At 42.7% G+C, this 27506-nt stretch overlaps 1 protein-coding gene across 5 annotated transcripts in view; it reads right to left on the bottom strand.

Moving 5' to 3' along the window:
* ELMO1 (engulfment and cell motility 1) overlaps nt 1–27506 on the bottom strand; it is a 569414-nt gene that overhangs the window by 423000 nt on the left and 118908 nt on the right. For all 5 annotated transcript variants that reach the window (XM_073549986.1, XM_073549985.1, XM_073549983.1 and 2 more), the window contains one exon: nt 4540–4677. In XM_073549986.1, the coding sequence (XP_073406087.1) occupies nt 4540–4617 (78 nt within the window). In that variant the 5' untranslated portion in view covers nt 4618–4677. The remainder of the gene's footprint in view (nt 1–4539; nt 4678–27506) is intronic.

Raw genomic sequence — 27506 nt, 5'->3', positions numbered from 1 at the left:
CTTTTCTTGTTGTTGTACACCTATCTTCTCCCTCACCCAGCCTGACACCATACTGATGAATACCTAATCAGAGCACCATATGAAGACCCTCCCCCCACAGCCCTGCCCCAGAGCACGAGAATATAATTAACTCAAAACTGAAAATAAAGATTAAACAGCAACCACAAGACAGATTTCATCAACCCAGATATCATTTTAATCAGTATAACGGCGCTGCCTGTAAATTACTGTGCACAATCCTGCTGACAGGGGTTCCCTTTAAAGCATATCTAAACTTTCAATAAACTGCATAAATCAATACTTCAGTGTATGTTTTCTCTGTAAGCTTCATGTCTTAGTTTTCTTTTCCTCTGAGCTCCCGTTTGGAGAGATTAGTTGACCAGATGCTATTAACTATTAAGATGGTGGGGCAGCACGATGGCTCAGTGGTTAGCACTGTAGCCTTGAAGCACTGGAGTCCTGGGTTCAAATCCCACCAAGGACAACATCTGCAAGGAGTTTGTATGTTCTCCCCGTGTTTGCGTGGGTTTCCTCCCACATTCCAAAAAGATATACTGATAGGGAATATAGATTGTGAGTCATCAGGGGGACAGTGATGATAATGTATGCAAACTGAAGCTTACAAAGAAAACATACACTGAAGTATTGATTTATGCATTCCAAAAAGATATACTGATAGGGAATATAGATTGTGAGTCATCAGGGGGACAGTGATGATAATGTATGCAAACTGTAAAGCGCTGTGGAATATGTTACCGCTATATAAAAATAAATATTATTATTATTATTACTACAAATGGAGATTCAGTGGCGCTTGTGTATGAGTGTAATTCCAGCAGCAAACACTAAGACACCTGTCACAAGACGTCTGCTCCACAGCTGGAGGTACACTGACAGGAGGCTGCCACCGGCCGGGGCAGCCCCTGTAACTCGTCTAAACCCCTGAGTACAAACCCCCCCCGCTCTCTGACTTGTGCATTTACTATTGCGGCTACTCTGCACAGCCGTTCACAGGCTGCAATTTGACTTTAACATTTTTTTTTTTTTTAAGCTGCTATCAGGAAGAAGTACCATGCAGTATATAACCTGTTCAGTGATTTTAGGTTTTTACCCTCACTCATGCCTTTTGAGTTTTTAATGATTGTTCAGGTTGGAACTAAGATTGCCACCAGCATCTATATATATATATATATATATATATATATATATATTTTTTTTTTTTTTCCCTTAAGCACTTCTTCTGGGGTCTTACAATCGTCTATTTCTAATTGCTATTTTCTCGCTATTATCCAGCTACATAAAGAGCACTTATAAGAGTTTTTTTTTTTTTCTATAACCACCTAATTTATATTTCCCTCTTCTTTATGAGTGTTCCAAGCGCACACTAATATTATGAGTTATTTTACCTTATTATTATTATTAACTCTGCTAGCAGTTTCAGGTTCTTTCTGGGGTATGATTCAGCACAAACTTGCTCCCTCATCCTCTCTTCAAAGACTGTGAAGCATCTTGATGTGAAACATTTACTGAGCTGTACCCTGAGAAATGCCTGACATTGATTGACAGTTCACAGGAAGGCTATGTGCACACGTTGCGGATTTGTTGCATTTCTGCAGCGTTTTTTCTGTGCGGAAATGCTCCAAAAATGTTAATCAATGGCATTCCTGAATTGTTGTGCACATGCTGCGGAAATTTCCGTCCTTATTTGCAGCATTTTATTTTCCACAGCATGTCAAATCTTTTTGCGGATCTGCAGTGTTTTTCACCCATTGACTTTTATTGAGTCAGTGAAATCTGCAGCAAAAACACAGGTGTAAAAAGGTTTGCGGATTTGCTGCCAAAAATGCTGCAGAATTGTCAAAGGAAATGCGGTCAGAAGGAGGTAGAATGTGTGTGTGAGCGGAGAATATGCGTGTGTCTGTCTGCGGGTGTGTACCCATGCGACAAACAGCCCATAGTGATTGTACTTAGGCGTCATCTGATGGGACTACTACTCCCATCCAGCTATGTCTGCTGTCACATATAACAGAGACAGAGACAGCATGAGTCGATGATGGTAAAATAGTCTCATCAGCGCCTGTATTCGATTGTAAAAGGAAAAAAAAAAAAAAATCAAAACATTGACATATTCACATACAATATACATACTCACCGACTACCTAATCAATGGCACCCACGTCTCCTGCAAGCAATCAAGAATAATAAACCAACATATACTCCCTGTCTGCCGTAGTCCATTTAATACCGTGTGTCCCACGTCGATGTCACTCGACCGCCGGCGATACACTGACAGGAGGTAATCGCTCCCGCAGTGTAACACTGAGCCGCTGTAAGAGTTCACTGGAGTACATAAGCTGATCAGCTCTGGTGCTCTCACTTACGGCACCACTGCGTGAGAATGTTCTCACACAGCGGTAGTGCCATTAGAGCACCGGATCTGATGAACTCCAGTGAACTCTCACGGCAGCGCAGTGATACACTGCGGGAGCGATTTCCTCTTGTCAGTGTATCTTCGGAGGTCGGGTAGACCAGTCACATCTCCTGATGTGACTGTTCTAGACGGGAGATAGCCGTGAGACACTCGGTATTAAATGGACTACTTTGGTCAGGATAGTATTATATGTTGGTTTATTATTTTTGATTGTTTGCAGGAGACGAGGGCGTCAGGGATTCATTAAGTATGGTTAAATAAAATTCAATAAAGGAAATTGTTAGGCTGGTTTCACATTAGCGCTTTTTAAGCGCACGCACGGCCGGGGGTAGCTCCGCCCCCGAGCCGGCTCTCTGCCCGGCGTGCCCGCCCCTTGCTTGTAGCGCCGCCTCCTAGCGGACAGCTCCGAAAAGTTCGATTTTGGCGCGCACGGCGCACCGTCAAAAGTGCACAGCGCAGGTCAAAGCGCAACTAGCGCACGGCCTGCGCACGATCTGCGCACCCTATGCTAAAGATAGGGTGCGCCGATCGCAGGCGCCGCTGTCCGCTAGGAGGCGGCGCTACAAGCAAGGGGCGGGCACGCCGGGCAGAGAGCCGGCTCGGGGGCGGAGCTACCCCCGGCCGTGCGTGCGCTTAAAAAGCGCTAATGTGAAACCAGCCTTAGATGTTGCCCATGTAGTTACCACTTTGCCACCAACCCAAGTTAGAGTAGAGAGGTTGTTTTCTAGCCTTAAGATAATTAGATCAGATTTGAGGTCATCTATGAAGGAGGATCTGATGGAGGCGATACAATTTCTCAGAACAAATTCATAGGATTGCACAAATGTTGTTCAGTACATTTTTGTTGAAAAAGTTTTTCACCCACTTAGTGCATAGTGTATTGCATATTTACAATTTATTAAGGTTTTATTTGTTCTGAAGTTGTATTCCAAGAAATATATTTTATGTTCTAAATATCTTGATTATTGTATCATAATGGTGATTATAAGCCTGATGTTACCATTTCACTACAGTAAATGTATCACTTAACCCCTTAAAGACCGCCGATACACCTTTTAAGAGCGGCAGTTAAGGGCACTTATTCCTCAGCGCCGCTTTTTAGCGACGCAGAGAAATAAGGTTTTAGCCAAGACCCCGGAGAACATGATTCGGGTCTGTTTTCACCATCCCCAGTGTTACGATCGCTGTTAAAAAAACCCATCCTATTTACCTGCCTGCGTGCCCTCGTTGGCACTGCATCTCGTTTCGGTGCCAGCAGCTCTTCCAGCCGAGCAATCATGAGGCCCCGCTTGTTAAGGTAATGAGTATGCACTACACGCCTATGGGAGTGGAGAGGCGTGCATATTCATTACCTCAATGAGCGGGGCCACGTGATCGCTCGCCCGGAAGAGCTGCTGGCAAAAAAATGAATGAGATGCAGTGCCAGGGAGGGCGCGCAAGTAGGTAAGGAGGAGATGTGTGCTGTGCTGGAAGCCGGCGGCTGTGGCTGGCACTGTGCGCTATTACAGCAGCGGCAAAGGCTTCAGCCACAGCCACCAGTTCCTGCCTCTTAGACCCGCCGCTCCCCCTCCCCTGCCACCTTTCTGGGACAACGACTGGTGTATAAGGCGAGGGGGGGTCAGCACAAAAACTGTGCTGAAAAACTTGGCTTATACACAAGTATATACAGTATTTAGAAATCATAAAATGTGATTTTTGTTTTTTTTTATTTTTAGATTCTGTCTCTCACAGTTGAAGCATGAATAAAATTACAGACCCCTCCATTCTTTGTATGTGGAAAAACTTGCAAACTCAGGAAATACTTATTTTCCCACTGGATGTGTAGCCCTATCTGAAGGCGGCATAAGGCAGTGACAAAGACTGTCTTCAGCACTCACTTTTTTGCAATTTTCAGAAAATTCCTGATTGCTTGGTGCTGGAGTCTTCATATTCAGGAGTTCATTATCTTATAGGAATATTATTTCTATCCTGACCAAGATGAACTTAACTTGGACTTTATGCCAACTAATGTTTGAATGTTATAGTATTTATAAACTGTGAATGGTTTGTAAATTAAAATAGTAGCTAATGTACATCATAGTCATCATACAGGGCAATTTAAGACTTACCTGATCTATTTCCATTAACTTTGGGAATGCTCCAGGCCATTGAATGGCTACCTTCACTGTATCTGATGGAGGTGGCATCCTAACTGAGTATGTAAGAGCTGAACGCTACTCCAAGAACACACTGAGGATCATCCACACCTAGAAATAAAGACACCAGGAAGAGTATGTAAAAAAATATGGAACATGGAAAATGATGCAAAAGGTTACAGGTGCTTCTGTGTCACACTTATAAAATCTGTAATACATTATCAACCATCCCAAAAGAGAATAAGTATGATAGAGTGATAAAGACTTGCTTCACAGAACACTTCTATAACCAGATTCTCTCTTATAAAATGTCAGAAGAACAGCACAAACTGTGATCCACCACAATAACATTTGTGACAGTTATAGAAGCTTGCAAGGGTTACTGCTGGGATCCAATTGCTAGCTTTAACCAAACTATGGTACATATACACAGTACTCCCACCCCATCACTGTACGCCACAGTAGCCTGGTAGGGTGTAAACAATATGTGCAGCCAGATCAAAATGGTTCGAGACAATGGCCAGTGTTGGCCCCTCATGTTCCAAGCCATTCTATCAAGAGCATCCAAGTCCTGACAAACACACTTAGTTTAACCCCTTCACGACCAGTGACACAGCGTATGCATCATGAAAGTCGGTGCCATTACGACCAATGACCTGTGTCATGACTTCAAAGCCCCCCTGTAGGTCGGGTGACCAGGGTCAATGAAAGGTCACCTGACCCACAGATACAGGGGGCTTTGTACTTCACCAAAGGGGGCGTAGCTTCGCCCCACGTGGCTACGATCGCTCTGATTGGCTGTTTCACTTTTAACAGCCAATCAGAGCGATAGTAATATTTCATCAATGAAATATTACAATCCAGCCATGGCCGATGCTGCAGTAGCATCGGACATGGCTGGAGACCCAGATCCGACCCCCCCCACGACTCACGGGGCCGATCGGCCCCCGATATGACTGACGGCAGCAATGTGCCACCGCCGTCATTATCTGCTCTCCTCCCCCTTCTTTCCGCTCCCCCCACCTTCCGACCCCCCCCTCACCCCCCCGTACCTCCGATGTCCCGCTCCGGCTCCCAGTGTCCCGCCATCCTGCTTCATGGGCGCCGCCATCTTGGAAAATGGCGGGCGCATGCGCAGTGCGCCCGCCGGCTGCAGATTCATTCATTCATTTTGATCACTCTCACAGTGATCAAAATAAAATAAAAAGTAAATAAACCCCCCGTTTATCACCCCCATAGGTAGGCACAACTAGTAAAATAAAGAAAATATTTTTATTTTTCCATTAGGGTTAGGGTTAGAATTAGGGTTGGAATTAGGGTTAGGGTTGGAATTAGGGATAGGGTTAGGGTGGAATAAGGGTTAGGATTGGAATTAGGGTTAGGGTGGAATTAGGGTTAGGGTTGGAATTAGGGTTAGGGTTGGAATTAGGGTTAGGGTTGGAATTAGGGTTAAGATTAGGGTTAAGGATGTGTTGGGGTTAGGGTAGGCATTAGGGTTATGCTTGTGGTTAGGGTTATGGTTAGGGGTGGGATTAGGGTTAGGGTTGTGGTTAGGGGTGTGTTGGGGTTAGGGTTGGAGTTAGAATTGATGGGTTTCCACTATTTAGGCACATCAGGGGGTCTCCAAACGTGACATGGTGCCACCATTGATTCCAGCCAATTTTGCATTCAAAAAGTCAAACGGTGCTCCCTCCCTTCCAAGCCCCTGACGTGTGCCCAAAGAGTGGTCTACCCCAACATATGGGGTAACAGCGTACTCAGGAAAAATTGCACAACAACTTTTGGGTGTCTATTTTCACCTGTTACCCTTGGGAAAATAAAAAATTGGGGGCTAAAAAATTATTTTTGTGGAAAAAAATGATTTTTATTTTCACATCTCTGCACTTGGGGGTTCAAAGTGCTCAACACACATCTAGAAAAGTTCCTTGGAAGGTCTAGCTTTCAAAATGGGGTCACTTGTGGGGGGCTTCTACTGTTTAGGCACATCAGGGGCTCTGCAAACCTAACGACGCCCTCAGACCATTCCATCAAAGTCAGCATTTCAAAACATCACTACTTCCCTTCCAAGCCCCGACGTGTGCCCAAACAGTGGTCCCCCCCACATATGGGGTACCAACGTACTCAGGACAAACTGGACAACAACTTTTTGGGTCCAATTTCTCGTGTTACCCTTGTGAAAATAAAAAATTGCGCACTAAAAAATTATTTTCACGGCTCTGCGTTATAAACTTCAGTGAAGCACCTGGGGGTTCAAAGTGCTCACTATGCATCTATATAAGTTCTTTAGGGGGTCTAGTTTCCAAAATGGGGAAACTTGTGGGGGAGCTCCAAAGTTTAGGCGCACAGGGGCTCTCCAAACACGACATGGTGTCCGCTAACGATTAGAGCTAATTTTCATTTCAAAAATTCAAATGGCACTCCTTCCCTTCTGAGCCCTGCCGTGCACCCAAATAGTGGTTCCCCCCCACATATGGGGGACCAGCGTACTCCAGACAAACTGGACAACAACTTTTGTGGTCCAATTTCTCCTGTTAGCCATGCGAAAATACAAAATAGCGTGCTAAAAAATCATTTTTGAACAAAAAAAATGATGTTTTATTTTCACTGCTCTGCGTTATATACTTTTGTGAAGCACTTGGGGGTTCAAAGTGCTCACTACACATCTAGATAAGTTCCATAAGGGGTCTAGTTTCCAAAATGGTGTCACTTGTGGGGGGGTTTTCACTGTTTAGGCACACAGGGGCTTTCCAAACGTGACATGGTGTCCGATAATGATTGGAGCTAATTTTCCATTCAAAAAGTCAAATAGCGCTCCTTCCCTTCCGGACCGTGCCAGTGCGTCCAAACAGTAGTTTATGACCACATATGAGGTATCGGTGTACTAAGGAGAAATTGCTCAACAAATTTTAGGATCCATTTTATCCTGTTGCCCATGTGAAAATGAAAAAACTGAGGCTAAAAGAAAATTTTTGTGAAAAAAAAAGTACTTTTTTTTTACGGATCAATTTGTGAAGCACCTGGGCATTCAAAGTGATCACTATGCATCTAGATAAGTTCCTTGGGGGGGGTCTAGTTTCCAAAATGGGGTCACTTGTGGGGGAGCTCCAATGTTTAGACACACAGGGGCTCTCCAAACGTGACATGGTAACTGCTAAATATTCCAGCATATTTTCCATTCAAAAAGTCAAATGGCGCTCCTTCCCTTCTGAGCCCTGCCGTGCGCCCAAACAGTGGTTTATGACCACATATGAGGTATCAGGGTACTCAGGAGAAATTGCCCAACAAATTTTAGGATCCATTTTATCCTGTTGCCCATGTGAAAATGAAAAAAATTGATGGTAAAAAAAATTTTTGTTGGAAAAATTAAAATGTCCATTTTTTCCTTCCACGTTGCTTTAGTTACTTTGAAGCACCTGAAGGGTTAATAATCTTCTTGAATGTAGTTTTGAGTAGCTTGAGTGGTGCAGTTTTTAGAATGGTGTCACTTTTGGGTATTTTCTGCCATATAGACCCCTCAAAGTGGCTTCAAATGTGACGTGGTCCCTAAAAAAAATGGTTTTGTAAATTTTGTTGTAAAAATGAGAAATCGCTGGTCAACTTTTAACCCTTATAACTTACTAACGAAAAAAAAAATTGTTTCCAAAATTGTGCTGTTGTAAAGTAGACATGTGGGAAATGTTATTTAGTAACTATTTTGTGTCACATAACTCTCTGGTTTAACAGAATAAAAATTCAAAATTTGAAAATTGCAAAATTTTTGCCAAATTTCTGATTTTTTCACAAATAAACGCAAAAATTATCGACCTAAATTTACCACTAACATGAAGCCCAATATGTCACCAAAAAAACAATCTCAGAATCGCTAGGATGCGCTGAAGCGTTCCAGAGTTATTACCTCAAAGGGACAGTGGTCAGAATTGCAAAAAATGGCCTGGTCATTACGGTCAAAATAGGCTTGGTCATGAAGGGGTTAAAGGTATGTTTCAATGTAGCTTTTTTTCAGTTTTTCTTTTTTTTATTTTAAAATAAATCAATGGTACAAGTGAACCTACAAAAAAGCAAGAAATCTGATTATTCCTCTTTCTGGACTGATCATTCACTCTCAATTCATAGGAAAAATCTATCATCAGGGAACACAGGTTTATCACAGATAAGAGATGACAATTGGAGCCAATTTAGATTCTATAGAGAGGGGAGGTGGAAGGGGGAAGATAAAGGCATTCTGCTGCAAGTTCTCCTGAAACCAGGGTACATCGAACACATCTCCAATTTTCTAAGAAAATATATTTCTAAAGGTGCTCCTGACATGAAATTCTCCCCAGATGTAGTTAACAACCCATCCAATCCACACAGGCAAATAAATCAAACCATAGATGTCCATAAATTAAATTATAATGTGTAATAATGAGAAATGACAACGGGAAAAAGTATTTAACTCGCTTACTAAAATGAAATTAATATTTCGTACAAAAGCCTTTGTTAGTGATGACAGCTTCAAGACACCTCCTGTATGGAGAAACTAGTCGCATGCATTGCTCTGGAGTGAATTTGGCCAATTATTCCACACAAACACTGTTCAAATCCTGAAGGTTCTGTGGCCTCCCTCTATGACCCCTGAGCTTTAGTTTCTTCCATAAATGTTCTATTAGATTCAGGTACAAGCCAATCCTTACCAACAGGGGACCGAGTGAAGACCAGGTAGACACTTTGTCATGCCCCTCCAGGGTAAGCCTGACCAGTAGAACAGTGGGTTCACACCCACCAGCATTACACTAGTATTTCATTGGCTTGTCTAAATGATGCTGAGCAAACTTTAAATGCGCTTGAACATGGTTTTTGTTCAGCAATGGAGTATCGCATGGTGAGGAGCATACAGGTAACGAAGGTTGAGTGCATTACTTATTGTTTTCTTTGAAACAATTGTGTCTTTCTGTAGCTCTGCACAAGTGGTCCTTTGATCTTGGACAACTGATAATTCTTTTCACTCCTCTGCGGGGAGCACATGGTCTTGGCTGATTAATGGTGAAATTATGTTCTTTCCACTTCTGGATTATGCCCCCAACACCAACAGTGCTCACTGGGATCTTCAGTAGTTTAGAGATTCTTCTGTAACCAATGTCATCAGTATGTTTTGCAACAATAAGGTTGCAAAGGTCTTGAGACCGCTCTCTGGTTTTACTTATCATGAGATGCTTCTTGTTTGACACCTTGGTAATGAGACTCTTTTATAGGCCAGCAGTTGAACCAGCTAATATTATTTTTCACCAAGTGGCAGGAATCCTTTCTAATATATTTCAACTGGTGTCATGACTGTACATGGCTTTTTCCACATTTCTTTCTTCATGTGTTAACACTTTTTCCCTGCGTCATTTCTCATTATTACACAGAACTTAATTTATGGACATCCTTCCTGGGGATTGGCGGGGGGGCTGTGTTGAATTGAGGTCACAGGAGGCCGGTGGCGGCAGGAGTGGGGCAATGCTGCGGGTTCTGGGTTCTCATAAGATTTTGGCATGATGAGCAGTTTCCTTTCCCATTGATTTCCCTGCGGTTAGCTTCAGGAAAATGGCTACGGAGGCAGGGCATGCGCAGATTAAGCTCTCGGGAGACGAGAGCTCCATCCAGCAAACTGACAAACACCTAGTGAACACAGGCCATGGTTCGTGAAGAGAGCCAGACAGATGAATCTAATTAAGACGTGCAATGCTAAGATGTAACCCAGTTCCATGTGGCTTTGCTAATATCTAAATTACCGTACATATATATACACACATGCATACATACATAGTTCCATCTCCCCGCTCCACAGAATCTTATCTCCATTTGTCATCTCATATCTCAGAAATGTGGTAACTTATATTCTCTGATAAAAGGTTTTACCTGTGAATTGAGACTGAATGATCTATCACTCCAGAACGAGAAAAAAATCAGATTTCTTGATTTATTATTAGCTTCACTTTAATGTATACGCATTACAAAGCTTACTCTATCTAATATACTTTAATTCTGATCATGGCAGCTCCCCATTCGCGCCTCTCCTGACAGTCAGACAAACCCCTTCTCCATGTTAGCACTTAGCAAAAGGGGGCTGGCTACCAAGCACAGATCATTAACTAAGCCAGTGTATTTGTAAATGCACATTAGTTGCTAGAATCCATACAAGGCTGTTCTAAGCAGCACAACATGTACGGCTGTTACCTAAAAGCCATGCTAAACGGAGAGACTTCCAACACCTCTTTATCCAGTAAAGCTGTACTTTTAACATTATGAAACAAACTCTTAAGTTCTGAAATATATAAAACTACAATCACGCAGTATCCAGGCTTACAGTTGTGTTCAAAAGATTACATATCCCCAGCAGAATTTTTGCTTTCTTGGCCTTGAATGATAACACCAAAACTTTTTCTCCACTCATGGTTAGTGGTTAGGTGAAGACATTTATTGACAAACTACTGTATTTTCTCTTCATAATGACAAACCAAAACATCCAAATGACCCTGATCAAAAGTTTACATACCCTGGTGATTTTGGCCTGATAATATGCACAGAAGTTGACACAAATGGGTTTGACTGGCTACTAAAGGTAACATCCTCACCTGTGACCTATTTGCTTGTAATCAGTGTGTGTGCTTAAAAGCTGAGAGTTTCTGGAATCCAGACAGACTCTTGCATCTTTCATCCAGCCACTGACATTTCTGGATTGTCAGTCTCGGGGAAAGCAAAAGAATTGTCAACGGATCTATGGTAAAAGGTAATTGAACCGTATAAAACAGGAAAGGGACACAAAAAGATATCCAATAAACTCTATACCAGGCTATTTGCGCAATATACCAGAAGAAGACATTTTATACTGTCGAAACGCGTTGTAGGTGATTTTTCTTGAGAAACATTAAAAACCTTTTTTGGATAATAAGAAGCCTTGGAACCTACACCTACGGGAACGTAAATAGCCTGGTATAGAGTTTATTGGAATGCATTCCTATGGCTACGTGGGCTGAGTGACTTACTAGCTACCATGGATTTGGAGCATACCGACCACAGAAGAAATCCACCTTTGAACACCTAATGGTCTTAAGTGACCTATATGCAAGATATCAAGATTTATAAAAGGTGAGTGACACCTATATTCACCTACGATCTAATTATACATTTAGATCGGTGCGCTTTCTTTCTTTCCTACCCTTTTACCAAAAAGATATCCAAGGAATAGATAATGCCAGTCAGCAGCTTTCAAACTGTGATTAACAAATGGAAAATCAGGGGCTCTGTAAAAACAAACCATGGTCAGGTAGACCAACAAAAATTTTGCCCACAACTGCCAGGAAAATGTTCAGGCTGCAAAGAAAAAAAACCCACAAATAACACCAGCTGAAATACTAGACTCTCTGAAAACTAGCAGTGTGGCTGTTACAATATGAACAATAAGGAGACACTTTAAGAAAAATGGGCTACATGGTCGAGTCGCCAGAAGAAAGCCATTACTGCACAAATGCCACAAAGTATTTCACCTTCAATACGCAAAATAGCACAGAGACAAGCCTCAAAACTTCTGGAATAAGGTAATTTTGAGTGATGAGATCAAAACTGAACTTTTTGGCAACAATCATAAATGTTACATTTGGAGAGGGGTCAACGAGGCCTATGATGAAAGGAACACCATTCCTACTGTAAAGAACGGAGGGGGATCGCTGATGTTTTGGGGATGTGTGAGCTACAAAGGCATAGGAAATTTGGTCAAAGCTGAAGGAAAGATGAATGCAGCTCATTATCAGCAAACACTGGAGGCAAATTTGCAATCATCAGCCCAGAAGCTGCGCATGGGACGTACTTGGACGTTTTCAACATGACAATGATCCAAAACACAAGGCCAAGTCGACATGTCATTGACTACAGCAGGACAGAGTGAAGGTTCTGGAGTGGTCATCTCAGTCTCCTGACCTCAATATCATTGAGAAACTCTGGGGAGATCTCAAGTGCGCAGTTCATGCTAGACAGCCCAGGAATTTACAGGAACTGGAAGATTTTTGCCAAGAAGAGTGGGCAGCTTTACCATCTGAGAAAATAAAGAACCTCATCCACAACTACCACTAAAGACTTCAAGCTGTCATTGTTGTTAGGGGGGACAATAAACGGTATTAAGAAATGGGATATGGAAACTTTTGATCATGGTCATTTGGATGTTTTGGGTTGTCATTATGATTTAAAAAGAGAAAACACATTAGTTTGACAATAAATGGCTTCACCCAACCACTAACCATGAGTGGAGAAAAAGTTTTGGTGCTATCATTCATATTCTCTGAAAAAAGGCCAAGAAAGCAAAAATTCTGCCGGGGTATGTAACCTTTTGAGCACAACTGTATATGCTGTTAACAGACACCTGTTATTTCCAATGGGTACATTTTGTACATAAATCTCCATGTAGTAACACACAAAGCTGTGTTTTATCCAACACATTATAACAGATTAATTTTGTGATAGTGATTATATTTTTGCTAGACAGGACCAGATAAAAATCAGTACCTAAAACAGGGTTATTTATAATATTGGTGACATAAAAAAACACACAGAAATAGAAACTCATGGCTCAATGCCTGCTCACAATCATGGTATGCTCATAAGAGAATTGAGCATTATGTAAAGCTGAATAACAAATAATTCCATGTGATTCATTGTTTCACAATGCAGGACGCTGTCTCCCGCTACACAATGCGTATAATGGCTCTGCTGTATTGCAGGGCATAATGCTGCTGTGAGCACATCTCTGGGCAATAATCAAAATCAGTAAAATGCTTTATTTATCACACAAGAAGTGGCAGTGATGGCAAGGAGCGGCATCCTCAAACTTGATTTAGTAAAAGAGTTGGCAGCCTCAAACTGGTGATTTTAACAATATAAGTTACTGTCAAAATTGCTAATAAGAAATGATTACGAACAGGAGAGGAATATGTAGGCACCAGTGGATGAACTGTTGTAAAAAACAATAACAGCTGGTCAGGAAACTTTTGAGGATTGTGGTGCAGTAGTCAACAACAACTACACAAACACGGAAAAATATAAAAAGGCAGCACTCACTGTTTCCTGTAGTGAAAAGAAGTCCTTTATTTCAATTCATATGGACATCTTAAGCGGCATAACGGCGTGTGAGGGGAGATGGAAGGACGACGGCAATTTCACGCACAGGTGGCGCTTCTACGGGCCCAATCTCATCTCACATCACAAGGATTGGACCCGTAGAATCACCACCTGAGCATGAAATGGCCGTTGTCCTTCCATCTCCCTGCATATCTCCCCTCACACGCCTCTATGCCGCTTTGGATGTCAATATTAATTGAAATAAAGGACTTCTTTTCACCACAGGAAACAGTGAGTGCTGCCTTTCTATATTTTTTCATATTTGCTAATAAGCACTGCTAAGGCCCTCCGAAAGGGCTCAACTTTTGCTTGAACTTCTGTTTTGTGGGATGCTTGCATGCAGATCGGGACACCACAAGACTTCGCGACTCCTCTGGCAGCAAAAGATCGAGATTTTCCTCTTCACTCTAAGGCCTGTTTCACACATCCGCTTGTGTCCAGTCAAAATCCGCCGTTTTGCACAAAAAAACGGATCCGCCATTTTTCTTGGCGGATCCGTTTTTTTTTCCCATTGAGTTGCATTACCAGCGGATCTTGACGGATGGCCATCCGTTGGATCCGTTTTTTTGCGGATCCGCCAAAATTGACATGCCCGAACGGACCATGCAACGTTTTTTCGGGTGGCCGGATCCGCATTTCTCACTGCGCATGCCCGAAAGACTTCACTCAGCCGCAAATTTAACCCTAAACTCTGTTCTGGCAGCTGAAAAATTCTCTCCCCCCCAGGCAGCGGTTCCTTTAAAATTCTTCCTTTGACGGATCCGTTAAAATAACGGATCCGGTGCCAAACGTTGTGGTCAGTACAGGAACGGATCCGTTATCCGCCATTTTAGCGGATTTTGACTGACCAAAAAAACTGATGTGTGAAACAGGCCTAATCCAGCACTGCTGCATATTAGGGGATGACTTCTAAATTTGACTCTTAATAGTAAATACAATAAATGAAGGCAACAGACTTTGTTTTGTAATAAACCAGGAAACTTACAGATGATGTTTTATACAATAAAATAAATGGAATTTGGTGCACACCTACTTACAAAGGCAGTAAGAAGCTACATACATATAATGCAAAAGAGCCTGTTGCCGTTTTATACATTTGCTCCACTGTCTGTTCTTACTCCACCTCCCACATTAAAGGGGTTGTTCAGTGAATATAATGTATCACCTCTCTATAAGATACATGGTAACTTGCTGATTAGTAGGTTTCCCAGCGCTTAGACCTGTACTGATTAGGGAATTTTAATCCCGAACAGAAAAAATGGCTAAGCAGGTCAGATGCCTAATTGTTGCTCCATTCATTCTTTTATGGGGCTGCCAGAAAAAGGGAGTTAATGGAGCACAGGTTGCACGTGCGCATTACTGTTCCAGTCTAAGGGGGTATAAAGTACCCCATTCCGCTGTTGGTGAAGGTCCCAGTAGTCAAACCCCACCAATCAACTATATCAAATATCATGTGGATAGGAGATGCATTTTCAGTGCACAACCTTTCACTTAACAAAAACGACTACAAAAACACTGGAATGGCGCCTCCAGACTGTGTGTGGCTCAATCACTCCTTACACATCTAATATATAATTGGCAATCGGCTCTGTCACAGCTTCCGGCGATTGTGTCGCTATCCCACAATCCACCGCGGCCGGGAGCTGTGACAAAAAAGGCACCGCCATATTGGAACACCCAAGTTATGGGTATTCCAATATGGCGGCCAGGATTCAATGAGCAGTGCGGGATTCAAATCCCCTGCCCCACCGGCTGAGCCAATGAGCGTTGCCGTGCGGGATTTGAATCCCCCGCCAAGCCACGTGGCTCTGCTCATTGGCTGAGCCGCCCACCAGCTTAGGCTTGGCAGAAGATTTAAATCCCGCGCGGCACCGCTCATTGTCTCAGCTGGCGGGGCAGGGGATTACATACTTGCATATTTACCTGACCGTGAGGAGTGTTACCGCGGCGCTTCTCTTCTCAACAAGAATTGGGGCAGAAGTGCGGTGTCGGAATCGCGCATGTGCATAGCGCTATCCGGAGCCATTTTACTGAAGACACAATTGCAGTGTGCCTTCAGCATTATGGCACCGGATAGCGGTATGGGCATTCGCGTACTCTGGCGACACATTCCGCCTCCGGCAGAACGTGACAGCGCTGGAGCACAGGGAAGAAAGCCGAGTATAATTTTTTTTTGTATGTGTGCAGTTTAATAGGGGTGAGAGGACCATACATATCAGGATAGGGGGTGAGAGGTAAAATGCATACCAGGATAGGGGGGTGAGAGGTAGGATGCATACCAGAATAGGGAGTGAGGGGGCCATGCATATCAGGACTGGGGGGTGAGGGGACCATGCATATAAGGATTGGGGGTGAGACGACCATGCAGACCAGAATAGGTGGTGAGGGGTAGCTTGCATACCAGGATAGTGGGGTGAGGGGACCATTCATATCAGGATTGGGGGGTGAGGGGATCATGCATACCAGGAACGGGGGTGAGAGGACCATGCATACCAGGATAGGGCGTGAGGGGTCCATGCATACCAGGATAGGGGGGTGAGAAGACCATGCATACCAGGATAGGGGGTGAGGGGACCATGCATACCAGGATAGGGGGGTGATGACCATGCATACCAGGAAAGGGGGATGAGAGGACCATGCATGTCAGGATAGGGGGGTGAGAAGACCATGCATACCAGGATAGGTGGGTTCGGGGACCATGCATACCAGGATGGGGGGGTGAGAGGACCATGCATACCAGGATAGGGGGTGAGGGGACCATGCATACCAGGATAGGGGTGAGAAGACCATGCATACCATGATAGGGAGTGAGAGGACCATGCATATCTGGATTGGGGGGTGAGGTGACCATGCATACTATCTAACAGACCTGACAGAGTAACAAATCTGCAGGTTGTTGGGCATTTAGGAAATAGCGACCACAATATTGTACAGTTTCACTTGTCTTTCACTAGGGCGGACATGTCAGGGAGTCACAAAAATACTGAACTATAGGAAGGCAAAGTTTGACCAGCTTAGAGATGCCCTTAATCTGATTGACTGGGACAATGTCCTCATAAATAAGAAAACAAAAAATAAATGGGAAATGTTTAAGAACATCCTTAATAGGCACTGTAAGCGGTTTATACCTTCTGGGAATAAAAGGACAAAAAATAGGAAAAACCCAAAGTGGCTAAACAAAAAAGTAAGAGGGGCAATTAACAGTAAAAAGAAAGCATTTAAACTACTAAAGCAGGATGGCACCGTTGAAGCTTTAAAAAACTATAAGGAGAAAAATTCTTTATCTAAAAAAATAATTAAAGCTGCCAAAAAAGAAACAGAGAAGCACATTGCTAAGGAGAGTAAAACTAATCCCAAGCTGTTCTTCAACTACCGTATATCAATAGTAAAAGAATCAAAAGTGAAAGTGTAGGCCCATTAAAAAATTGTGAGGAAAGTATGGTTGTAGATGATGAGGAAAAAGCTAATATAGTAAACACCTTCTTCTCCACGGTATTCACGGTGGAAAATGAAATGCTAGGTGAAATGCCGAGAGACAAAGAAAACCCTATATTAAGGGTCACCAATCTAACCCAAGAAGAGGTGTAAAACCGGTTAAATAAGATTAAAATAGATAAATCTCCGGATCTGGATGGCATACACCCACGAGTACTAAGAGAACTAAGTAATGTAATAGACAAACCATTATTTGTTATATTTAGAGACTCTATAGCGAAGGGGTCTGTTCCACAGGACTGGCGCATAGCAAATGTGGTACCAATATTCAAAAAGGGTTCTAAAAGTGAACCTGGAACTTATAGGCCAGTAAGTCTAACCTCTATTGTTGGTAAAATATTTGAAGGGTTTCTGAGGGATGTTATTCTGGATTATCTCAATGAGAATAACTGTTTAACGCCATATCAGCATGGGTTTATGAGGAATCGCTCCTGTCAAACCAATCTACCATAATCAGTTTTTATGAAGAGGTAAGCTATAGACTGGACCAAGGTGAGTCATTGGATGTGGTATATCTTGATTTTTCCAAAGCATTTGATACCGTGCCACACAAGAGGTTGGTACACAAAATGAGAATGCTGGGTCTGGGGGAAAATGTGTGTAAATGGGTAACTGGCTTAGTGATAGAAAGCAGAGGGTGGTTATAAATGGTATATTCTCTAACTGGGTCGCTGTGACCAGCGGGGTACCGCAGGGGTCGGTGTTGGGACCTATTCTCTTCAACATATTTATTAACGATCTGGTAGAAGGTTTGCACAGTAAAATATCGATATTTGCAGATGATACAAAACTATGTAAAGCAGTCAATACAAGAGAAGATAGTATTCTGCTACAGATGGATCTGGATAAGTTGGGAACTTGGGAAGAAAGGTGGCAGATGCAGTTTAACAATGATAAATGTAAGGTTATACACATGGGAAGAAGGAATCAATATCACCATTACACACTGAACGGTAAATCACTGGGTAAATCTGACATGGAGAAGGACTTGGGGATCCTAGTTAATGATAAACTTACCTGGAGCAGCCAGTGCCAGGCAGCGGCTGCCAAGGCAAACAGGATCATGGGGTGCATTAAAAGAGGTCTGGATACACATGATGAGAGCATTATACTGCCTCTGTACAAATCTCTGGTTAGACCGCACATGGAGTACTGTGTACAGTTTTGGGCACCGATGCTCAGGAAGGATATAATGGAACTAGAGCGGGTACAAAGGAGGGCAACAAAATGAATAAAGGGGATGGGGGAACTACAATACCCAGAGAGATTAGCAAAATTAGGATTATTTAGTCTAGCAAAAAGACGACTGAGGGGCGATCTAATAACCATGTATAAGTATATAAGGGGACAATGCAAATATCTCTCAGAGGATCTGTTTATACCAAGGAAGGTGACGGTCACAAGGGGTCATTCTCTGCGTCTGGAGGAGAAAAGGTTTTTTCACCAACATAGAAGAGGATTCTTTACTGTTAGGGCAGTGAGAATCTGGAATTCCCTGCCTGAGGAGGTGGTGATGGCGAACTCAGTCGAAGGGTTCAAGAGAGGCCTGGATGTCATCCTGGAGCGTAACAATATTGTATCTTACAGTTATTGTTAGGTTCTTTAGAAGGACAGATCGGGGGATTTATTCTGACAGAATTTTATAGGCTGAACTGGATGGACTAATGTCTTTTTTCGGCCTTACTATCTATGTTACTATGTTAGGATTGGGGGTGAGATGACCATGCATACCAGGATAGGTGGGTTCGGGGTCCATGCATACCAGGATAGGTGGGTTCGGGGACTATGCATACCAGGATAGGGGGGGGGGGGTGAGAGGACCATGCATACCAGGTTAGGGGGTGAGGGGACCATGCATACCAGGATAGGGGTGCGAGAAGACCATGCATACCATGATAGGGGGTGAGAGAGCCATGCATACAAGAATAGGGGGTGAGAAGACCATGCATACCAGGATAGGGGGTGAGGGGACCATGCATACCATTATAAGGGGGTGAGGACGATGCATACCAGGATAGGGGGTGTGAGAGGATCATGCATACCAGGATAGGGATGAGGGGGGACCATGCATATCAGGATTGGGGGTGAGACGACCATGCATACCAGGATAGGTGGGTTCGGGGACCATGCATACCAGGATAGGAGGGTGAGAGAGCCATGCATACAAGGATAGGGGGGTGAGAAGACCATGCATACCAGGATAGGGGGATGAGGGGACCATGCATACCAGGATAAGGGGGGTGAGGACCATGCATACCAGGATAGGGGGTGTGAGAGGATCATGCACACCAGGATAGGGATGAGGGGGGACCATGCATATCAGGATTGGGGGTGAGATGACCATGCATACCAGGATAAGTGGGTTCGGGGACCATGCATACCAGGATAGGGGGGTGAGAGGACCATGCATACCAGGATAGGAGGGTGAGAGAGCCATGCATACCAGGATAGGGGGGTGAGAGATCCATGCTTACCAGGATAGGAGGGTGAGAGGACCATGTATACCTGGACAGGGGGTGAGAGGACCATGCATACCAGGATAGGGGGGGTGAGAGGGCCATGCATACCAGGAAAGGGGGGTGAGGGGACCATGCATATCAGGATAGGGGGTGAGAAGACCATGCATACCAGGATATGGAGGTGAGCGCCATGCATGCATTCAAATCCTGTGTGGCACCGCTCAATGGCTCAGCCGGCGGGTCATTCAAATCCCCCGCCAAAGCCGCGCGGCACCACCCATTGGCTGAGCCGCCCAACGGCAGATGTTCATTTCACCGCACTCCCGATGCAATAGCATAGGGCCTATTTCTAGTCTGTATATAAATGTAACCATGTTTGCTCTACACTTGTTCATTCAGTTGGTTGCAGGTCACATTTATTGCGCACAAAGGTGTTCCTAAACATCATTTAAAACTAGCTTGAGAATGAGTATCCTTTGAAGATATTGTTCTATAGTGCTACGGATTCTCCCAAAATACATTTGGTCCAAACAGGATAGAGCGTCCTTTGTATGTCTGATGTTACTCAGCTACAGCTATACTCCCAAAGTGACTCATACCACAAGATGCTGAAATATCGTCTGTTCGGTGATGAAAAGGGGAAAATATGCTGCTTATTCCAGTAACATTAGCCGTGCGCATAAAACTATACTTGCACCCACTGCTCAAGAATAAAAGGGAGAGTGCACCTGCACAATGCATGACTTCTTGGTTACAATGATATTCATTCCATCCAATTACCATGTGGCACAATGCATCATTTAGTAAGTACACATTCATATGACACTGCCTCTGTATAAGGTTTGATCACGAGTGATGGTGGCATAACAGTGTAGAAGCGAATTGCAAATAACTTGGTGTAATAGTTGTTTTGGGTTTGTGTTACATGTAATTGCCTTGCTGAGACTTCACTAAACAGTGCACAAGTGTGGCAACAAAAAAAAAAAAGAAAAAGGATAGATGCTAAATATATTTTCTCTCTCCAGAATGGACAAATTCAAAAGAGGTTCACAGTTTCTCTTGCAACTCTGCTGAAAATACAAACTTTATTTAAAGAACACAATTACTTAATAACTAAAAATTATTTAAAACAATGCATCATACCAAAAAAGAATGATCACAACTGGGAGATGCCTATCCCTGTACTGGCTGATTCTCCCTGCCTGACAGCGGAGGTTGGGCTTCCTTACAGGTACCATTAATAGGGAGACATGGGCACTGGATGCTACAGACATTTTTTCTGAACACACTGGCAATAGTGGTTCCACCAAATCATTAGATCTAGGCGAGCTCTTCCACGAGTTAACTGGTTGCTACAGAGATAATATTAAATCTTGGTGGGAGGTCCAATCTTTTGAGAATTATATCAAAAATAGAATAATACCTAAAGGACTAAGAATCAATATTCTACCAGCACGAAGGAGTAGAACCCCTGAACTTATCCAATCGTGGCGAAAAGAACTCGTGGAGAGCTCTATTAGATTTATGCAAATTCTATTAATTGAAGAGAAATTGACTTTTGAAAAAACTGTAAGAGATTGACTGAACTGATAATATTTCAAAATACAAAACCAATCCTGATTTCAATAGAAGAGAGTCCATTTTACAGACCAACATTGAACGCTATCAGGCAGATATCAAAGAAAGGAAGCAGAAACAATTAGCTGGTATTTCAAAAATAATAGGGTATACACAAATTTATCAGAGGATATAACTATTAGATCGGCCGAAAGTACGGATATATCATCCTCAGATATATCAGATAGCGATAGGGGTGAACCCAGTAGAAATTATAACAGAGACAGTAGGCTGCCATGAGAAAGATGGGGGAAATCAAACAAAAAACGACATGGAAGGGGGGGTGCCAATTTCTATGCATCAAACAATGCACCCTCTGGTTCTTCCTCTTCTACTGTTTCTTCTGTTGGACAACATTTTTTGGACAAAAGAAATTTCGGGACCCCGTACCATCTGAGAGAACATATCGGGAATCCCAGGTATTGAAAAGACAGGTGGATGACAACAGGATTATAAACCTGACCCCCTATACATTGACTGAGTGGGAGAAATCTGTCCTAATAAAGGGCTTCTCCTTTGTACCCACGAGTAAGTTTGATGATTTTTCTTGGATTAAAGACATCAAATTGTTCTGCAGGAACCTTAAATGGAAAAGATTCTTTAAGGTGCATGATCGAGCCCAATGTTTGGCTCTTGGAATTAAATATAGATGAATTGTCTGATGTGAGGCTATTGGCGGACCTTTATGAGGAGGGCCAGAGACCGGAAGGACTAGGACCATTCACGGATCTCAAGCCAAGAAGCACTAAGATGCCCCCTTTGTCGGATAATAATAGCATTGATATTTTTACTAAACTTGTGACAGCTGAATTAAAAGCCCTTGGGGAGAAAAGACGGAAAAGATATAGTAATCTATCGATTCTGGAAAGGAGGGCCTTGGATAATCTTTCAATGAATAAGGAATTAATTTTTAAGGTTTCCGACAAGGGGGGCAATATAGGGATTCTGAATCATGACATTTACAAGGGCATGTGCAATAAAATATTACATGATAAATCTACCTATGGTAAATTGCGTAAAGACCCTACTGATGATTTCAGTGGTCAACTTGAACAGCTACTCCTTAATGCTTTGGAATTGGGCATTATTTCAAAGAATGAGAAAGCATTTATGTTTCAAAAAACTCCTACTGTTCCCATTTTTTATGCCCTACCAAAAATGCACAAGGGGCTGTCCCCTCTCAAGGGACGCCCCATTGTTTTGTGCAATGATTCTATTTCTCAAAATTGTGACATTTATATAGACAGGGTGCTATGACAATTTGTGACAGCACTACCATCATATATTAGAGATACCTCGGATCTTTTAACAAAGGTCGAAGATATGTCACTAGAGGACAATATACTCTTGGCCTCAATTGATGTCGAGGCACTATACAGTAGCATCCCTCATGATATGGGATTAAAAGCAGTAGAGTTTTTCTGAAATCAAGAGGGGTACATTGCAATGCACATAGCGAATTCATTTGTTCCTTACTACAATTCTTGTTGACACACAACTATTTTCTGTTTGACAGTGTTTTTTACCACCAGCTCAGGGGCACTGCGATGGGCAGCCCTTGTGCGCCCATGTATGCCAACTCGCTCCTGGGCTGGTGGGAGGACACTGTCATTTTTGGTGACGACAGAACAGCATGGTGGTGCCCCCAGATTATTTTCTGGGGGCGCTACATTGATGATATTTTGATATTTTGGTCGGGGGATATGTCCTCCTTTAATAAATTTATACAGGAACTCAATGTTAATGATATAGGCCTTAAGTTCACTTCTGCGGCCAGTTTGACATCCATCAACTTCCTAGAAATAAATATTCAGAAAGGAGTTGATGGTGTTTTGGAAACTACAATATTTAGGAAGCCATCCTCGACTAATAACTTACTTGATTGGGGGAGCAACCACCCCCTTAGCCTACGTAAAGGCATCCCTAAGGGGCAATATCTCAGGGTCAAGAGAAATTTCTCCAAACCATCTGGCTTCTATAAGCAAGCTAAGGAACTTAAAAACAGGTTTCTTGACAGGGGGTACCCAGAGAGGGTTCTGGTGAATGCATTCCAGGAGGCGGAAGCTTGTACCAGAAGTGGTCTCTTGCACCCCAAAGAGAAAAGAATTGACAAAAACATACGTATTATTGGAAATTATGATGGATGCTCATGGGAAGTACGCAATATAATCAAGAAGCATTGGGGTATCCTGAAGGCCCACAGTGAAAATTGTGAGTTTCTACCGGACACTCCTGCTATCACCTACAGGAGAGGTAGATCTGTTGGCGACGAGTTGGTGCATAGTTTATACACTCAACCACCCAAAAAGAACACTTGGTTAGATAGGAGAGCAATGGGAACCTTCAAATGTGGGGTTGTTCTTTTTGTGGATTCACTGAGGTGGGGAAAGATTTTTTTAGTGCATCGACGGGCAAACTTTATCAGAGTCGACATTTTGCCAACTGCAGAACTAGTGGAGTCATTTATCTCTTTAAATGTTCGTGCCCACTAAATTATGTTGGCAAAACCAAAAGGGAACTAAGGAGAAGGATTGGTGATCATCTGGGTGACATTCGCCACGCCAGAGACACCTCAATCTCCAGACACATTAGAGATGTACATCAGGGACACGGTCTCTCCAAAGGGTTTGAACAAACAGATGCAATTTAATTGTTTTCTATAGTATTTCTGCCAGATATAAACTACTATCCTCTCCCCCCCCACTTAGTTTTCCTATGTGCCCTATGATCCCCCTTTTTGGTGGACCTGAGGTTATCTTTTGCCGCCTCATGTTCATCGGCCCTAATGGGCTTTACATGTTTTTGCTTTCATAGTAAAGCGCTGTATTTTTTTGTCTCCCCAATTACTTGGTGAGAATACCTTATATTGAAGGTATTTAAAATTATAACCATATATGTGTGTCTAATATTAAAATAGACTGTCCAAGAATTATCTTTATGGTACCATCTGACTCCGGTTCAGTGATATAGGCAATCTTAAAGTATTATTATGATTATACCAATAGTGCGGGATTGTACTATAAATGTGGCCGAAATTTATATCACACGTGGATACCAATAGTGCGGGATTGTACTATAAATGTGGCCGAAATTTAGATCACACGTGGATATGACTCATTATAGAATCACATTCTGATTGGTTTGATTAACATGTGTACCTGCCCAGTGGATATGTACTCTGCATGATGCTACTTAGAACACAGTTTCTCCATAAATATGGATCTTGAAGGCTTATTTGAGTCTGATATGCGCAATATGCACGGTCTGCATATAGAACTATATTCGATCTTGCGCCTCATAGTGGTATTGGGATGCGCGCTGTTTGCACAGGCTATATGCAGAAATGTATCCGGTCCTACGCAGTACAATTATATCGGGACATGCGCAGTATGTATGGGCTGTGTGTGGGATGTATACAGAGCCATATCCGGTCCTGCAAAGTCTAGTCACGCCTGAACATGCGCAGTGTGGATGGGCTATGTGTGGAGTCCGTTTTCATGCAGTGTATTCAAGCCTGGACATGCGCAGTGCATGTACGCTATATGCGGTGCAGAATCATTCTTGATCAGTGGAGGGGCGGATGGACACACTGGGCATGCGCCGGTTGATCGCAGGACGCCGCTATGTGGCGGCTCATGTCCAGACATGCGCAGTTGAGATTTGTTGGCGCTTCATGTGACGACATCTGAAGTGGATCCGGATATGTCCTGTCATGGTACGCAATCAGCTGGCACGCACACTGTGTCAGCTGTTCTCTCTCCACCTCTATAAAGGGCGGGCTCATGGGTCACTGACTTCAAGCATCATACCAATGGGGGACTGAACCTAACTATCAAATGACATCTTGTACTTCATACTAAGCAAGCTAAGTACTCCAATCCATCTTGCTCCTGATGAACCTCGGAAGAGGGGAAACACGTTGAGCTGTGTTTTATACTGGAGAGTTACTGGCCGTTAACTGTGACTGTCCTAAATCATTTTATATATGGGCATTCTATTTGTTATTATATTAGTCGCTTGATTGAGTGCCACCCTATACCTAGGTGGCTTTATTTGTGTTTATTATGGCCGGTATAAGCTGTGAATGAGCTGCGTTTTATACTGGAGTGTTACTGGCAATTAATTGTGACTGTCCCAAATCATTCTATATATGGACATTCTATTTGTTTCTACATTAGTCGCTTAATTGAGTGCCACCCTATTTATGAGGGGCTTTATTTGCGTTTACTATGGCCGGTATAAGCTGTGAACTATAAAGGTAGTTAATCCTTTGTATTGTAAGCTGCATGATTGGATGCGGCTCTTTATATATATATATATATATATATATATATATATATACATACACTGTTTGGTTTGCATTGTTGTGGGTTTTGTATAGACGTGGTTTTTTTCATGTTTACAACTATACATGGGTTTGTCGTATTTTGATTGGATGCCTTATTTTTGCTCTGGCTGAGATAAATCTATACAGAGATATATTGATAATCTTCTCAATAGTTAACTGATTTCTTGACAGTTTGGTATAGTAATAATATATTCTCTCTATTACTTCTTCTTGGGTCTCACTATCAAATAAAGGGAATCATTTGCTATTCCACTATGAGTTATAATACGACAATTAGATACCCTTCACATATTAAGGAGATAATTAGACTAACACAGTGATTAAGATATCAGAGAATAGCTTTTCATTTGCAAATAATAGACAATTTAGCCAAGAAGAAGAATAAGTTTATACATTTTCTCTCTTTCACACCTACCTGTTTCAAATCTTTATCACTCCCCTGCCACTATAGGGCCCTATAGGGATAGCAGGGTGAGCCGTCGTGGAGTGGGGGGGGGCAATTGCGCAGGTCCTAGGGCTCCAACCTCCGCTGTCAGGCAGGGAGAATCATTATCTCAGTATATTAGAATATTTTATAACACCAGCTTGAAAAATAATTTTAAAGTCTGAAATGTTGGCCTACTGAAGTGTATGTTCAGTAAATGCACTCAATATTTCTTCGGGGCTCCTTTGGCATCAATGTGGAGAGGCATGGATGCGATCAGCCTGTGGCACTGCTGAGGTGTTATGGAAGCCTTCAGCTCGTCTACATTGTTGGATCTGGTGTCTCACCTTCCTCTTGACAATACACCATAGATTCTCTATAGGGTTAAGGTCAGGCGAATTTGCTGGACAATCAAGCACAGTGATACTGTTGCTTTTAAACCAGGAATTGGTACTTTTGGCAGTGTTGACAGGTGCCAAGTCCTTCTGGAGAATGAAATTTCCATCTCCAATAAGCATGTCGGCAGAGTGAAGAATGAAGTGCTCTAAAATTTCCTGGTAGACGGCTGTGCTGACTTTGGTCTTGATAAAACACAGTGGACCTACACCAGCAGATGACATGGCTCCCTAAACCATCACTGATTGTGGATACTTCACACTAGACCTTGGAAATCAAGGTCCCAGATTCTGGAGGAAAAGTTGAGAGAAAGACAATCCAAGCAGCTTAAGGTCTAGAGCTTCCCCCTGCTGACAAGCTTTTTGGGAGATGAAAATTTCATTCTCCAGCAGGACTTGACATCTGTCCACACTGCCAAAAGTACCAATTCCTGGTTTAAAAACAATAGTATCACTGTGCTTGATTGGCCAGAAAACTCGCCTGACTTTAACCCCCATAGAGAATCTGTGGGGTATTGTCAGAAGAGAGATGAGAGACACCAGACCCAACAATGCAGAGGAGCTGAAGGCTGCTATCAAAGCAACCTGGGCTTCCATAACACCTCAGCAGTGCCACAGGCTGATCGCCTCCATGCCACTCCACATTGATGAAGTAATTGATGCCAAAGGAGCCCCGAAGAAGTATTGAGTGCATTTACTGAACATACATTTCAGTGGGCCAACATTTCAGATTTTAAAATCATTTTTCAAGCTGGTGTTATAAAGTATTCTAATTTACTGAGATACTGATTTTAGGGTTTCCATTGGCTGTAAGCCATAATCATCAACATTAACAGAAATAAACACTTGAAATAGATCACTCGGTTTGTAAGACTCTATATAATATATGAGTTTCACTTTTTGTATTGAAGAACTGAATTAAATTACGGTAACTTTTTGATGATATTCTAATTTTGAGAGATGCACCTGTATATGAGCAGTTTATAGGTATGTGCACACGTTGCGGTTTTCCTGCGGAATTGATGTGGATTCATTGTGGTTTTCCTGCGCGGATTTGGTTTATGAAAGTT

This window comes from Dendrobates tinctorius, unplaced genomic scaffold, assembly GCF_039654945.1.
Source record: "Dendrobates tinctorius isolate UK_male_01 unplaced genomic scaffold, ASM3965494v1 ptg000162l, whole genome shotgun sequence".
Taxonomy (NCBI): domain Eukaryota; kingdom Metazoa; phylum Chordata; class Amphibia; order Anura; family Dendrobatidae; genus Dendrobates; species Dendrobates tinctorius.
Note: the sequence above shows the minus strand (reverse complement) of the source record. Positions and strands in the feature narration are given on the sequence as shown.